At 42.1% G+C, this 13,597-nt stretch overlaps 1 protein-coding gene across 4 annotated transcripts in view; it reads right to left on the bottom strand.

Annotated features, from left to right (window-relative positions):
• Adgrb3 (adhesion G protein-coupled receptor B3) overlaps positions 1-10,110 on the bottom strand; it is a 732,632-nt gene extending 722,522 nt beyond the window's left edge. For 3 of the 4 annotated variants that reach the window (XM_042265766.2, XM_076557963.1, XM_076557964.1), the window contains exons 1-2: positions 9,349-9,477; positions 5,887-6,658 (exon numbers count right to left, since the gene is read on the bottom strand). In XM_042265766.2, the coding sequence (XP_042121700.2) occupies positions 5,887-6,643 (757 nt within the window). In that variant the 5' untranslated portion in view covers positions 6,644-6,658; positions 9,349-9,477. Of the gene's footprint in view, positions 1-5,886; positions 6,659-9,348 lie in introns of all 4 variants that reach the window. The other variant, XM_076557962.1, reaches the window with a different exon arrangement.
• Between the last annotated feature and the right edge of the window lie 3,487 nt (positions 10,111-13,597).

Here is a 13,597-nt window from a genome sequence, read left to right on the forward strand (position 1 = left end):
AGCTCGATGCACATCAAACTTCTGCTTTCACTTCAATGAAGCAACAAATCTAGACATTTTAATGTATCTCTAATATTAATTAAAGAAAATATATCTCTGATACATTAAAAGTACATTGGGAAACTGAATTGAGAACTTTTCATAGATATTGATAGAAACTAAAATACCCAATCATTAGTCTCATTCCTTATTTTTATACTCAATATAATTTTTTCTTATATCCTGAGAAATAAGCATTACAAAGTATTACAAATGTAAAAATAAATTAAATTAAAAATATATTAGTGATATCATTTTTAGGTCAAAGGACAGATGAAAAGATAGCTTCATGATCTTTTGGATTCATAATCTGAAAGCCTAGCACATGTTATTTTTAAAAAGAGTGTGTGTGTGTGTGTGTGTGTGTGTGTGTGTGTGTGTGTGTAATTTTTGGGGAAGGTGCATGTGTATGTGTGCATGTAGCGGTCAGAGGTCAACCTCAGATGTTATTCATCAAGACAGTCATCCATCTTTTTATTTTTTTGACAAAGCATCTCTCATTGGCATGTAAACTTTCCAGGTAGGCTAGGAATCCTTAGATCTCCACTTCCCCAGTTCTTGATTTACAACCCCCGCAAACCCAGCTTTTTATTAGGGTTTCTGGGGATTTAATTCAGGTTATATGTGGCAAATATTTTACTGACTGAGCTATCTCCAAACCCTAGGAAAATTTGTTTTTTAATTACACTAATTCTTGATTCAAGAGCCAGTTGACTTTTATAGGCAATACAGACCAAGTTAATTCTAAAGGAAACGGTATTTCACAAAATAACTATCTCAAAAAATGACTAACAATATAATCCCTTAAACTGAGAAATACAATAAATTAAAGGATCCATGGAGCTCAACCGTTAGGGAAAAACGCCTACCTGAATTTCCGAGGCAACATAATTTTAATACATTTATCTGCAGCTGCAGCAGTCACAAAGACCTATTGAATTGCATGTTGCCTGCCTTATATGTGCAAGCCTGACATGAAGGCACACTTCACTTACTTTTCAAGTCTCTCAATATTATGAACCATTTGCTTACAAAAACCACACTGCAAGATTGTTCTTTCATAAACACTGTACATGTGAAGTATTTCCTAAATTGGTAAATTTCTAAAATTGAAAAAAGGAAAAAAAAATCAGCATTTTTTGGCTAGCATTTTTCATTTTTCGTAATTTTCTGCCATTATAATATGTATAGTTGCTAATTTAGAGTTAAAATACAAGTAAGCATTAATTTTGTGTGTGTGTTATCAAGTTCTGCAAGGAAAGTTTTTGGAAATGCTATGACTATAGCAAGATGTCGAAGAGATGCACAGAGATATGAGCAGAGAAACGTACAATTTTATTATCATTATCTTCTAGATGGTAATACCTAACAAGTCATGGTTACCATTCATATGTCCACATAAAAATGGTGGAATAATAATACTAAGTTGCCTGTATTCCTCTTGTTCTTTTCAAAGCATTAGTAGAATGCCCTGGAGATCAGTCTCTGACATCAATAATACATTAATGAAATAGGAAAGGTTATGAATGGTATTCATCTTCTCATAGAAGAGAAAGTAGAAGGTGACTGCTTTTCCAAAGTGACTCATCAGTATTTCTTGACTGCAATTAATATCTTTCATTTTCAGAACTTTATTCTTTCGTTCACTTAATGTTCATTTCAACCTGCAGTCACCAAGATTATGTTAAGACTGAGCTACAATTTCAAAAGCCCCATCTTGTTACTCAACTCAAAATCTGCCAAAGAAGGAGAAGAAAATATAAGTGGAAGAATCTCACAGCAAGGCAATTAAGTGCTAGAACAAAACTACAGTATTTGCAAAGTGCTGTGGTATTCAGCCAAAGACGGGCAAACTTCAAGATCTGTTTCTTCAAGGAAAGATGGATGCACTCTATCTTCTGCTGAAGAAGGTTCAATGATAGCAATAATTCGCAAAATACTCAAGACCCAAGGAGTAAAGAAGGAAGAGAAAAGGTGGGTCAAAAAGTAATGTAAGGGCAACCCGGACAAGAGAAGAATTAAGGTGCCTGAGATGAAAATCCCTCAAGATTACAAATATGTGCAAACACACACACACACACACACACAAAGCGGGAGTCTAGAGTTTACCCAGGCACATTGTGACTCTTCCCTTGGGAGCTAGGATATTCAGGATTAGCATAGCCAGTCTAGAAAAACAAATGGGTAAGTGTGTGCAGATTTCCTGGAATCTATACAGGGACCCTGACTTCCCTTCACATAAGTAGAGCCATTGATGTCAGCAGCAAACAAAGATTCCTTTAAGGCTTCTTATATGACTTGGACATCCAAACTGTTTTAATGCTGTCATTTTAAATGAAATACTGACATAAGATCTCAGGCCAAATGTCCATCCTAACTATATAGTCCAGAGTCATCTTCAGTAATAAAGCATATTACTGAAAATGTGAAAATGATTTTGTGAATAGCTGCCAATCTGTTCCCAGAATTCCATGCAAAGATCAGGTGAATACCAATGTTAAGTTTGTGTGTGTGTGTGTGTGTGTGTGTGTGTGTGTGTGTGTGTGATATAGTTTTAGAAATCCAGTGCTGTCTAAACTGTCAAATCACTGTTTTCAAAAAGTCAGTTTTTAAAATTAGTCTCATGATTAAAAAAAAAAAAAAAAACAAATGAAAAGAACAGGAGTGAATGATAGCTAACATTCTAAGCAGATGTGACTCCCAACTATGTCAAAAACAACTTTAAATAGGAATGTTCTTAAATGTACTCAGATGAGATGCTCAGTGATACACCAGTGCAGGAAATCCGCTGTGTGTCTAGTTTCTAATTGTTGGTATCACAAGAAAGGGGAACAATTTCTGCATGTGGGTGAATTACATTTATTTTTTTAAACACCTCTTCCAGAGCAGACATCCACTGTTGAGAGTCTACTCTTTGCTCAGTGCTAACTCCTTTTATTTTTTTTAACCAAAGTGGGCACATTCACATTAGTAACTGTCATACTTTTGTCATGAACATCAGTACCGTGCAAAACAGTCTGGAGTTGTGTCTGCTAAGTTTGGAGAATCCCCTGACAAATTTTGTGCCGCTTCTACGATGCAATCTGGGTAGATCCGCTCAGGACTGACCTTCGTCACTACATGCACAATGACTGTGGTGGAGACACTGTTGTATTAATTCTCTTTACATCTTCAGCAGAATCGAACACTTTCTTCCATAGAAAGTATGATTGTCAAATAATGTAAGCTCAGGTGAAAGTTTTAAAACCTCCTCTTATAAACTAGAATTACAAGTTATAGCATAAAATGAAGAAACCTTGAATTAAATATGAGCAGCAATCCAGTATGTAATTATTAACCTAATTCTCTGGGTGCAGTTATACGATTTACTTGAAATAATATTAAACAAATCATTCTTAGCATAGTATTTTATGTCACTTATATAAAATATTTAAGAGTTAATATACTTTACATAAAGGGTACAGAATCAAGAGTCTAAATTTTCACATTCTTTTCTACAATGCACCCTAAATAAAAAGGCCTTCTTTGAATAAGACCAGGAAGGTTATGATACATAATTTAAAGAATTACTTATAAATGCATCAACCACAACGTGTCACAGGGATCTACTTCTCCTGGCCTTCCTAACTCCAGGCACCTGGACGATTAAAAAGCATAAATTTAGACTACAAAGAACCATAACTGTGCAATTTTATTGATACAGCATAAAAAACTGCTCTACTATATAAACTTAGTAGTTTGGCTCCATAAAGATCATAAAATTCCAAGATAAACATGTATTTGCCAATGCAAGTTATTTCCTTCTCATTTCTACAGCTGATCAGCAATAAGAAATATGTATTTTACATATGCTTCATAATACAGTGCCTACAACCCACTCATGTACAAATGAAATATATGTCTCCTGTAGCCTGGACACATCCGGCACTGTCTTCACCCACAGCCCATGCTTGCCACCAGCCACATCCCTGAAAATCATGCACCATGAGTTCACAACTTTTTCTTCTGCCACTTTTCATTTGAAAACAGGCTGCAAAACTGGATTGATTCTCTGCTTTCAGTAGGATCAGGGTGAAGTTGATTAGCAAATTTGAACAATGGCGGAAATACATTTGCAATTCCCATTTAAACAACCAGGAGACACACACCAAGCTCAGTTTCTGATGATGTTCACTGTTTCCTTAGTGAGCTGGTGGCGTCACAGTTTCTGTGTGTACTGTAGTTCTTATTCCAGGGGACACTAATTAGTTTTAAATGGTGTTAAATACCATCCCTGCAGTTGTAAGTGCTTCTCTGGGATTTTTTACTAGAGAAGAGAACTCCTGTAATTTAAAACTACTTTGTTTTCTTCAGTCACCGCTGTTAGCCAAACACTGACCTGTGGAAATCTGAAAAGGTTCCACCTCTTCTCCTTGCCATGAGCCTGCTCTTATTTTCAATTTTTTTTGGGGGGGTGAGGGGGCTGGTGTCATTGCTTTTCCATAATTCCCATCCCCCAAATTGCAGCCAGCAGAGAAACAGCACTAAGCTGTCGAGGCTCCTCTACCCCTCCCCTTTCCCCTTGCTGGCTCCACTCTCCTACAAAGCCTTGGCTACCCCTAAAGAAAATTCTCCAACAACGTGTCGATTTTATATTGGCCACAAAGGCAACTTCTGTTGGGGGAGGGAGAGGAAAGGGGGCCTGGAGCTTGGCTGTCCCTTTCCACAGACTGGGATCTTTGTGGCGATCGGAAAACATTTCCTGCATAAGAAATCAACACACTCACTGGTTTGCAGGGCTGGAAGACAAGGAAGAGTATGTACTGGCTCTGTCCTTTAAGGAACAGAGCAGAGCCATTAACCTTCCAAGCAAAAGTCATTTTCCCAAACTATGCCATGCTTTCTTACATTATTTAAAAAAAAAATCCACAATCTTAAATCTTTGGCTAGCTCCCCCACTGAGGATGGGCGAACGCTACAAGTCACGGTGATACTTGGGAGTCTTCCTCTGCATTTCCGTTGCACTGTTTTGTTTTCCCTCTTAGCTCATTTCTGAGTCTCTCTCTCTCTCTCTCTCTCTCTCTCTCTCTCTCTCTCTCTCTCTCTGAATATATCAACAAAGGACCAAGAAAGTATGAGAAAAGACTTGCAAGAAGCACCTCCTCTGTAGTTCAGAATCTGCATGTGCCTTAATTGCCGCCACCCCCTCCCTTCTGCTGCTGACTTCAGAGGCAGAGACCCAGGGAGCTGTGGCTTCCAATGTGTTTCTCTCGCCTGGCCAAACACCACGCACAAGGATTTATTTATTGTGCAAAACACTCTGCACAAAAACAAGGAGCTGAGTGAAAATGGTCTCTCTTGACTTCGGAGACCGACAGTCTCCAAGTCCACACAGGCTTTCTGTTGAGTGGTTCCTGGAGTCACAGAGAGAGGAGAGAGGCTAAGAAACAGGTGAGAGGAAGGAAGGGAAGAGGACATTTGCTGACCAGGAGGAAGTCTGCATACGCATTTCACATTAGGAGCATGTGTAGATTTCCTAGGCTGCAAGCCTGAATAAAAGCACACTTTTTCCTCCTTACCAACCCCCAACACCAACTGGCTTCATTCCTGTATCTCTCTTCTGAATATTCTACCGATACTTCTGGAGCACGTTGCTGAGCTGCCCATCTCGGCTCGTCTCTAATGCCATGAAGGCTAAACCTAGCTTAAGAGCCCTTCCACAGTGAAGACCACAAATCAAATCACTTCAAAGTTGACAGAATAAAGGAGCCACTATTTAGGCTTAAGTAGTGAACCAGCAAGGGTTACTTCCATGCAAAGCCTCCCCCACCCGCCAGCACCCATTTCCCCTTTTCTCTGGGCACTTACCTTCTTTGGGTGGTCTTTTGGCCTCCCTGGTCAGATTGCAGACTTGAGTAGTCTGCAGCTCCTGAGTCAGGCAGCCCTCCGTCTGCTCATTCAGGGGTAACACGACGTTCTTCAACAAAACCAGCGACTGGTCATCAATCCCCCACTCTCCCAAATGCTGAGGGCAGGTGCACTTTGTGTACATGATTCCACAGGACTCTGTTCTCCCATTTTCCGATTTCAAGCAACTCTCCAACCAAGTGCATAAGACATGGCAACCAAACTGGCTTGGGCTCACCTTGTTCAGTACCAAAAACTCAAAAAAAGATTTCTGATCTTCTTCGCCCTTTTTCTGTAATCCCGGAAAATCAGTTGGAAATACCCGACGTATCTGAATAAAATTTTTATCATACTGTAGAAAAACAAAAGCATTCTTGGAACTGCAGAGTTGCATTATAGAATGGTTCTTTCTCAAAAGATCCTTTATTTTTTCATGGGAAAAATGATCAAACTGATAAGCCAGAAGGGAAAAGTTAGAGCAGCTAAGGTCCTTTTTGGAAAATTTCAGGTAAATGCTATATTTGGTTGGATCTGGATTTTCCAGCGTCCAAGTGCAGTTTGTAAAGTTTTTGGGAAACATTTCACTTACAGAATAGGATCCATAAATGACTCCCTTCACCAAAGTTGAACACCAGAAGTCTTGGGCAGCATTAAATCCAAACATAACCAGGAGATAGGTGGAAAATATATAAATCAGCAGGGTACGAACAGCCTTCATCCTATGTCATTTGGCCTGTAAAAATGGCAGCGGAAGTGAAATGCAAGCAGAGGACCACAGGCATTGAGAAAACAAAACCCTTCCAATATTGCAGCCAGCTGTTTTCAAGATTTCCGTAAAAAGCCCTTTTTAAAAGAAGGGCAGGTGATTTTTATTTTATAACGCTGGGAAATTATCAGTTGCTGTGTGAACAGCGCCCTCACGTGGTTACTGGTGATGGACAAATTCTCAACATTTCAATTTAAAAATAACATTTAATAGATTATTAATAGTTATGTCCTAATTCATCCACCAGGATTTCCTGCACATCCATTATCATTCTATCAAGTGAAGTGGGAAAATGTTTTTTTTTTTCCTGAGTAACCTACATGTCAATTGCTGAGATACTGCCTCAAGCTACCCAACCTTTCCTCTCCCTCATCTGCTGCCTGCAGTAAACACCACCACACAGAATCTAATCTGATAATCTGGAAGCAGCTGTCATCACATTATTTCTCTTCTCTTAAATGTGAAGAGTAATCATGATAAATTATAGCCAGCGCTTTAAAGCACAAATGATCATTTGCTCCAGATGGAACATCGTCTCCCAAATGCCCCTACTTGCCTTTGCAGGGGGCCACCATGTGAACTGATGAGAAATTCCTGTGCAAAAAACGTGGGCACTCCTGTGGATTCATAGGATTTTAGAGCCATCATCTGGGAAAGTGCATGGATGGGTAGATACACAGGAAAGTCTTGATGTTCAGCATCACCACTGAGTACCAGATTTGAGGCAGTCATTTCATAGGACATGCCCTCCTGGGATGCATAAAGTGGATCACTGTATTAGTATCTGTATCCAAAGGCGATGTCAGGGGGGGAAAAAATCCCAGAACTGCAGTAACTGAGCTTGCTTCAGTTTTTTGGATTTTCTTTTTAAACTGTGGTTGTTTTATCTAATATTATCTGTTGTAAATGAGGATTTACACATGGTAGATGAAAAAAAATTACATCTTTTTTCCCCTACTTGATTTCAATTACTGAATTTCTGCCTTTCAAACAAGTGCTCCAGAGCTCTCCTTTTTTATTTATTTCTACCCACAACCAAAGCATCCTTGATTATATTTGCCTCTATAAGTTGTTATCCAAAAATAACTTGAATATTTTTCAGCTTTAACCTTTAAGAATATTTCTCAGAATAAATGACAGTGCTTTTTCTCTCTCTCTCTCCAGCCTTTGAGCTGATTAAAGTGATGTCAACTTAATTTTAAAAGGCTTTCGGCTGAAGTCTCTTCCACCGTTCTCTACGCACAGATATTCAGACAGACATATAGACAGTTAAGAGTTTGCATGCCTTCTCTGTCTGGACCTCTTTGAACCAAAGCATAAAACCTTCTTTACCATTGCATAACACACCAACGCATGCACTCCCAATCCGGTGGCCAGAGTCCCTGAACAGATCTGCATTTTACAGATTATGATTCACATACTATGTCTTGAGAGAGGCTAAACAGCCCCGAGTGTAAATCTCTATACAGCAGCAGTTTAAAATAACACCAGAGCTGATAGGACTACCGGAATAGCGTTTTCTCTTTCAAACACACAGCTCAATGAGTAATGCCTTTTCCAGTCGAAAAAAAATAAATAAATAAAGGCAATGATCTTTTAGAGCTTAAAAATGTGTGTTTTTACAAAAATCTGGAAACAATGTCGTGTGCGTGTGTGTGTGTGTGTGTGTGTGTGTGTGTGTGTGTGTGTGTGTGTGTGTGCTGTAGCACTTTGCAGGCAATGCAGGTCTGCGCAGTGTTCTTCAGGATAGAGTGTAGGCGTTGGAAGCCGATGTGACAGTAAGTGTCTAAATTAGGAATTCCAACCATGAAAGGGGGCTTCATTTCATAGTCAGGAACTCAAAAGGAGGTCGGATTTCTTTTCCTTATAAAATCGATACTTCTGCTTCCCTTTATTTGACAATGAATGTCTGCAATACTGTGCTTATCAGTGATCGGAAAGAGTGGGAAACAGCTGCTTGCCCATCTCTCCGGAGCAGGCACCCTTCCTGCAACGCTCTTTATTTTTAATCAGTCTTGGTGTGAGAAGTCTTGATTTTTTTTTCCCTAAATAATAATAAATATGAATCATTGAACTGCTGCTCTCCCCCCCCCCACCTCCACTGCAGGGCCTGTTCAAACAAATGTCTGTCTGTCTGTCTTAAGGAAAATAATGGGCCAGGGGTTTGGCTAAGGGATGGTCACCGAGGTTTCCAGGACGCTGTATTTATTTATTTATTTATTTATGTGGCTCTTGCTGAGAGGTAAACCAGCACTGAGTTTAGCTATTCTCAAAACTGATCTTCTGGGTGACACTTGAGTTTAGCCGAACATAGACGGCGCCATCACTCCACTGATTTTTTCCCCCACTAGAAGACCCTGTCCTCCTCTATCATAACTTCCTTTTAACCTACCCCACCACCACCGCCGCCGCCGCTAAAATTATCTCAATCACGCACGAGTTACTAGATTTTCTGGGTCTCTCTCCCTATTCCTTTCCATCCAGCACACCTCTTCAAAACCAGACTTCTCTTAACTTTTCAACTGCGGCGTTTAAGTAAGCTCAGGATCTCTCCATCCACCAGCAACAGCCCTGACTTCCCTCCCCCCAAAACTGAGCCCAAGCCTCTCCAGGGCGACCCCAGAAGGCAGAGGTGACCCCTAGGCCCCCTTCCTTACCTTCCACTCCGAAAGCTCCGGGAGGCTTTTGATCTAAGACACCAGCACAGGCACACGTCCCAACAACAGTGACGGAGAGACTCCCCTTCGGTCCCAATCACCGTTGCCCATTTTTCCCTCGGCTCAGCTTCAAATATCAGGATTTATTATTGGGGAAAAAAATGCACGCATAAGAGAAGCAAAAAAAGGGGGGAGATTAAAAAAAAAGGGGGGGGGGTATCCAGTGGCCAGAGCCTTGCGCCTTATCCAAGTGAATGAAGCCTCCAAAGGAGAGGCGGGGAGAGGCCCCCTGAAGGGAGACTCGACAGAAACAACAAACAAACAAAAAAAAAAAGCCAAAAAACAAAACAAAACAAAACAAAAAAAAATGGAAGTGGATTAAGAGCGCAGATGTGTTTTCCCAAACCCACCACCCCCCCAACAAACGGATTGGCCAAGGAGCCCAAAAAGCGCTGAGAAGTGGCCGCCGCCGGCGGCCGAGGCGGCGGGTTGGGCGGCGGGCTGATGGCAGGAGTGCTCCCGGCCGGTGGCGAGGCTGGAACTGGAGCCCGGCTGCTCGGTGCGCCCTCCTCCCTGGCCCTCCTCCCCGCCAGGTACTGATGATGGACGGAGCGCGGCGGAGGAGCTGGGGCGAAAATCCTGGGCTGCCAGGCGACGTCGGAAAGCTGTTTGAATGCCCGGCGAGGAGGGAGGCGCGCGAGGGCGCGATATAGTAAAGCTGGGTGGCGGGCGTGCGCGCCGGCGCGCGGCGCTCGCTCTCCCCGGGGCTGCGCGCGATGGGGGCCGCGCGCTCCTCGGCGCGCACCCTCCGCCCGGCAAACCTTCCCCCCCCACCCCCAGCCCCAGGCGCGTACTCGTGGGGGCGCGCGCCCGTCCCCGGCGGAGCGCTGCGCTGGAGCTGGAGTCCGGCCTCCCTTCTCCCCCCCCCCCCACACCCACCCACCCCCGACTCCCCACCCCCTCCACGGACGGGGCGCGGGAGCGAGGAGGGCGGGAGCGGGCTTCCCGGGGCTCCCAGCCGTGCCCGCGCGCCCCGCTACTCGAAACCCGAGCACGTCCGGAAAACCGGTCTTTTCTTCGTCTGGGAGGTTTTCTCATCCTCAGTTCCCACCGCTTGAGGCTTGGTGGCCACCAACTGTAGGAGAAAGTCCCCAGGAGGAGAGGCAGGGGGGCGCGGAGGACGGGAAGGCGACTCGGAGGGGTAGGAAGGAAACTGCCGGACTCGATCGTCCTTCTCTTTCGGCCTTTCAGTGCGGACCTGACGCAGCGGGGGAGCTGTCATTCAGCACCGGGATTTAGCATTGATCCAGTCTGCAGCTGAGGGGCCACCTCGCACCTCCCGCTGCCGCTGGCTTCTGGCTAGCGGCTGGAACAATAGTTGGGGTTTTTTGTTGTTGTTGTTTTGTTTTGTTTTTGTTTTTGATCAGAGCCAGACTGCAATTAGCATCTTATTTGTTCAGGCTCGAAACAGGCTTTGTCAGGACCACTGTGCGGGCTACCGAGGTCAGGCTTCCTGCACTGCCTCCTGCATGGCGATGGGGCAATAGTGCGGGTTCTAAACTTTTGATTCGTTCTGCCTTCTTTAATGCATTTATTCCTTGTCAAGTTTCCCCTCGTAGCAAGTTTGGGTAAGTGATGGGAAGAAATGAGGAAAAGCTACCGTTGCTGTCCATAGAGAAGGGGGAAAAGAGGATAAATGTCTACACGCCTCCGCCGTTTTATTTACGTGTTGTTTATTTTGCCTCCTGTACAGACAACTGAAGAAGTATCTGGTAGGCTTCAGATGCAGGCTGCAACTGGTCATTCGCCATCTAATTTTGTCTCTACTTGTAGACGCGGTTGGTGGTTTGCAAAACAAGTGTTTGAATAGTGTGGTGACGGGGTGGGAGGAGACATAATAGGCCATGCATTTGAGCAGCGGAACCTTCCTAAGGGTGAGTTGCCTGAGCGCCAGGTGAAGTTGAATGAAGCAATTTTCCATCATTTGCTCTACTCTCTCATTTGCATTTTTTATTCCTCCTCTTGTTCCTCTCCCCTGGGGCAATTGAATCGCCAAGAACACGGTTTTCAAAGGAGGGCTATCATGAGAACAGGAAGGTGCTGATGATCTCTTATGCACCAGAATTGTTTGAAATATTAAAATTGGCCCTTTGGCTCTTTACATCTTAATGCATATTAATAGAATGACCCTCTTCAAGGCTCTTTCTTTTAGGACAAGAATTGAAGGAACCCCCTGTAAAGGAAACAGTTAATCACTCTCCAGCCGGCTTCAACTATGTTCCCAGGAACAAATCACCAGGGAGAGCAGCCTGGGTGGCATTTTGGTTTTGTGTCATTTTTAGTTCGTTACAATGCTTTTATTCATTTAAGGGAATGTGAAAAGAAAATGGGTCTTATATGTCAAATGCAAAAATCCAAAACACAGTCTATATAGTGAACACATTTTCTTGTAGAAAGAAAAAAAAGAAAGAAAGACTATTCTGCAGTACAAAAGAAGGAAATGTTTCATTTATTTAAACTTTTGGCATAACAGTCATAATATTTGCAAGACATTTGGGTCAGTCTGTTATTTAACCCAGAACAAAAATATCCATAATAAATATGCAATAAAAATGGAGACTAAAATATACTTTGCATGGTTTGTACATAAATACATAAAATAATGTGAAGTTCATTATAATCCTCACACAGTAGTGTCTTTTCGCTTATCATTTAGCATTGTGATTTTGATGTTTCTTGGAAATCCCTACAGTCGTGGCACCGTGGAGTAAGAATAACAGCCTAGGGCGACAATTTAAAAAGGCTTAATCCTAAATGGAAAGGAGCACTCTTTCCCAGGATCATTTTAATTCAAGTAGAATGCGGGTCTGGGTCAGAAAGGAAAGCCACTCTTAATAAAGCGCTTCACCCTTCACACTGTTTCCCATAACCTTCATAAATTGCAGGCTACTGAGCCGGCCTGATGATGATCCTGCTGAGGTATATTTATAGCAGATGATTTGTAGATGATAAATATGCCAAGCAAGACACAGCTACAGTAACCCAGGGCTCATCTGACTTCCTCGGGGGGTCACAATCAAGAATAACAAGAGGAACTATACAAGTAGGATCTGGTCTCTGGGCCCTGACGGCAACACCATCCAAGCCAACCCAGGAAGACATTACTTGGTTTCATGCCTGCGTGGAGTTCCGTGGGAAAGCTTTGCTGTCATTGACCCAACAGCAAAAAGCAGGGCACAGCACACCCTGGGCTCTGTGTCCTCAGATGGTAATTACCAGATTTCACTATCTAGTTCACGTGTGTACATCTTTGTATATATTTCACATTTTACACATACATCTATTATACATACATATGTTTTCACATGCTTCAATTATTCCCTAGTCTATCTGCACAAATATGTCTATATGGTATGTACACATGTGTCTCATTTGGTCATGTTTGGAAAGGTTTCATTATCTATAACAAATTGTGTATTTTACACAAAAGCTATCAAATTAATTGTGAAATTAGATTTTTTCCATATCCTTGTTGACTTTCACAAGGAATACTGAGAAATCAGTGTTAACATGTCCAAATCTCAACTGGTATTTTTATGGCATTACCATAATTCAAATTGGCCAGGGTATCTAAAGTTGAACATCTTCACAATTATGTCTCCTATTATTTATATATCAGTTTTATTAAGTTCACTCCAAGAAAATGATGTTTCGATGTATAGTTGGGTTTTTGTTGTTGTTGTTGTTGTTGTTTTGTTTTGTTTTGTTTTCGAAACAGGGTTTCTCTGTGAGTTTTGGAGCCTGTCCTCGATCTCGCTCTGTAGACCAGGCTGGCCTCGAACTCAGAGAGATCTGCCTGGCTCTGCCTCCCAAGTTCTGGGATTAAAGGTATGAGCCACTGACGCCCAACTTTGATTTATAGTATTTTTAAATTGACTTTTTTCCCCCTAAATATAAACTTCCTGCATTTGACAATAACCCAGATCCCCCTGGATTATCGCCTATAATTCAGTGTCCATCTGAATAATTCTCATCAATTAATAAGAATATACTTCTAGAACACATTTGTCCCATTTCAGAATATGTTTTAAAGTGTTGTTTTCTTTTATGTGTATGTGTATTTTTGTGGACATAAGTGTATCACAAGCATGCAGGAGCCCCCAGAGGCATTGGTTCCCCTGGAACTGGAATTACAGAAGTTTGTCAGCTGCCAAGTAGGTTCTTGGAACCAAACCTAGGTCCTTCTCAG

The sequence above is a fragment of the Peromyscus maniculatus genome, chromosome 21 (genome assembly GCF_049852395.1).
Source record: "Peromyscus maniculatus bairdii isolate BWxNUB_F1_BW_parent chromosome 21, HU_Pman_BW_mat_3.1, whole genome shotgun sequence".
NCBI classification, from domain to species: domain Eukaryota; kingdom Metazoa; phylum Chordata; class Mammalia; order Rodentia; family Cricetidae; genus Peromyscus; species Peromyscus maniculatus.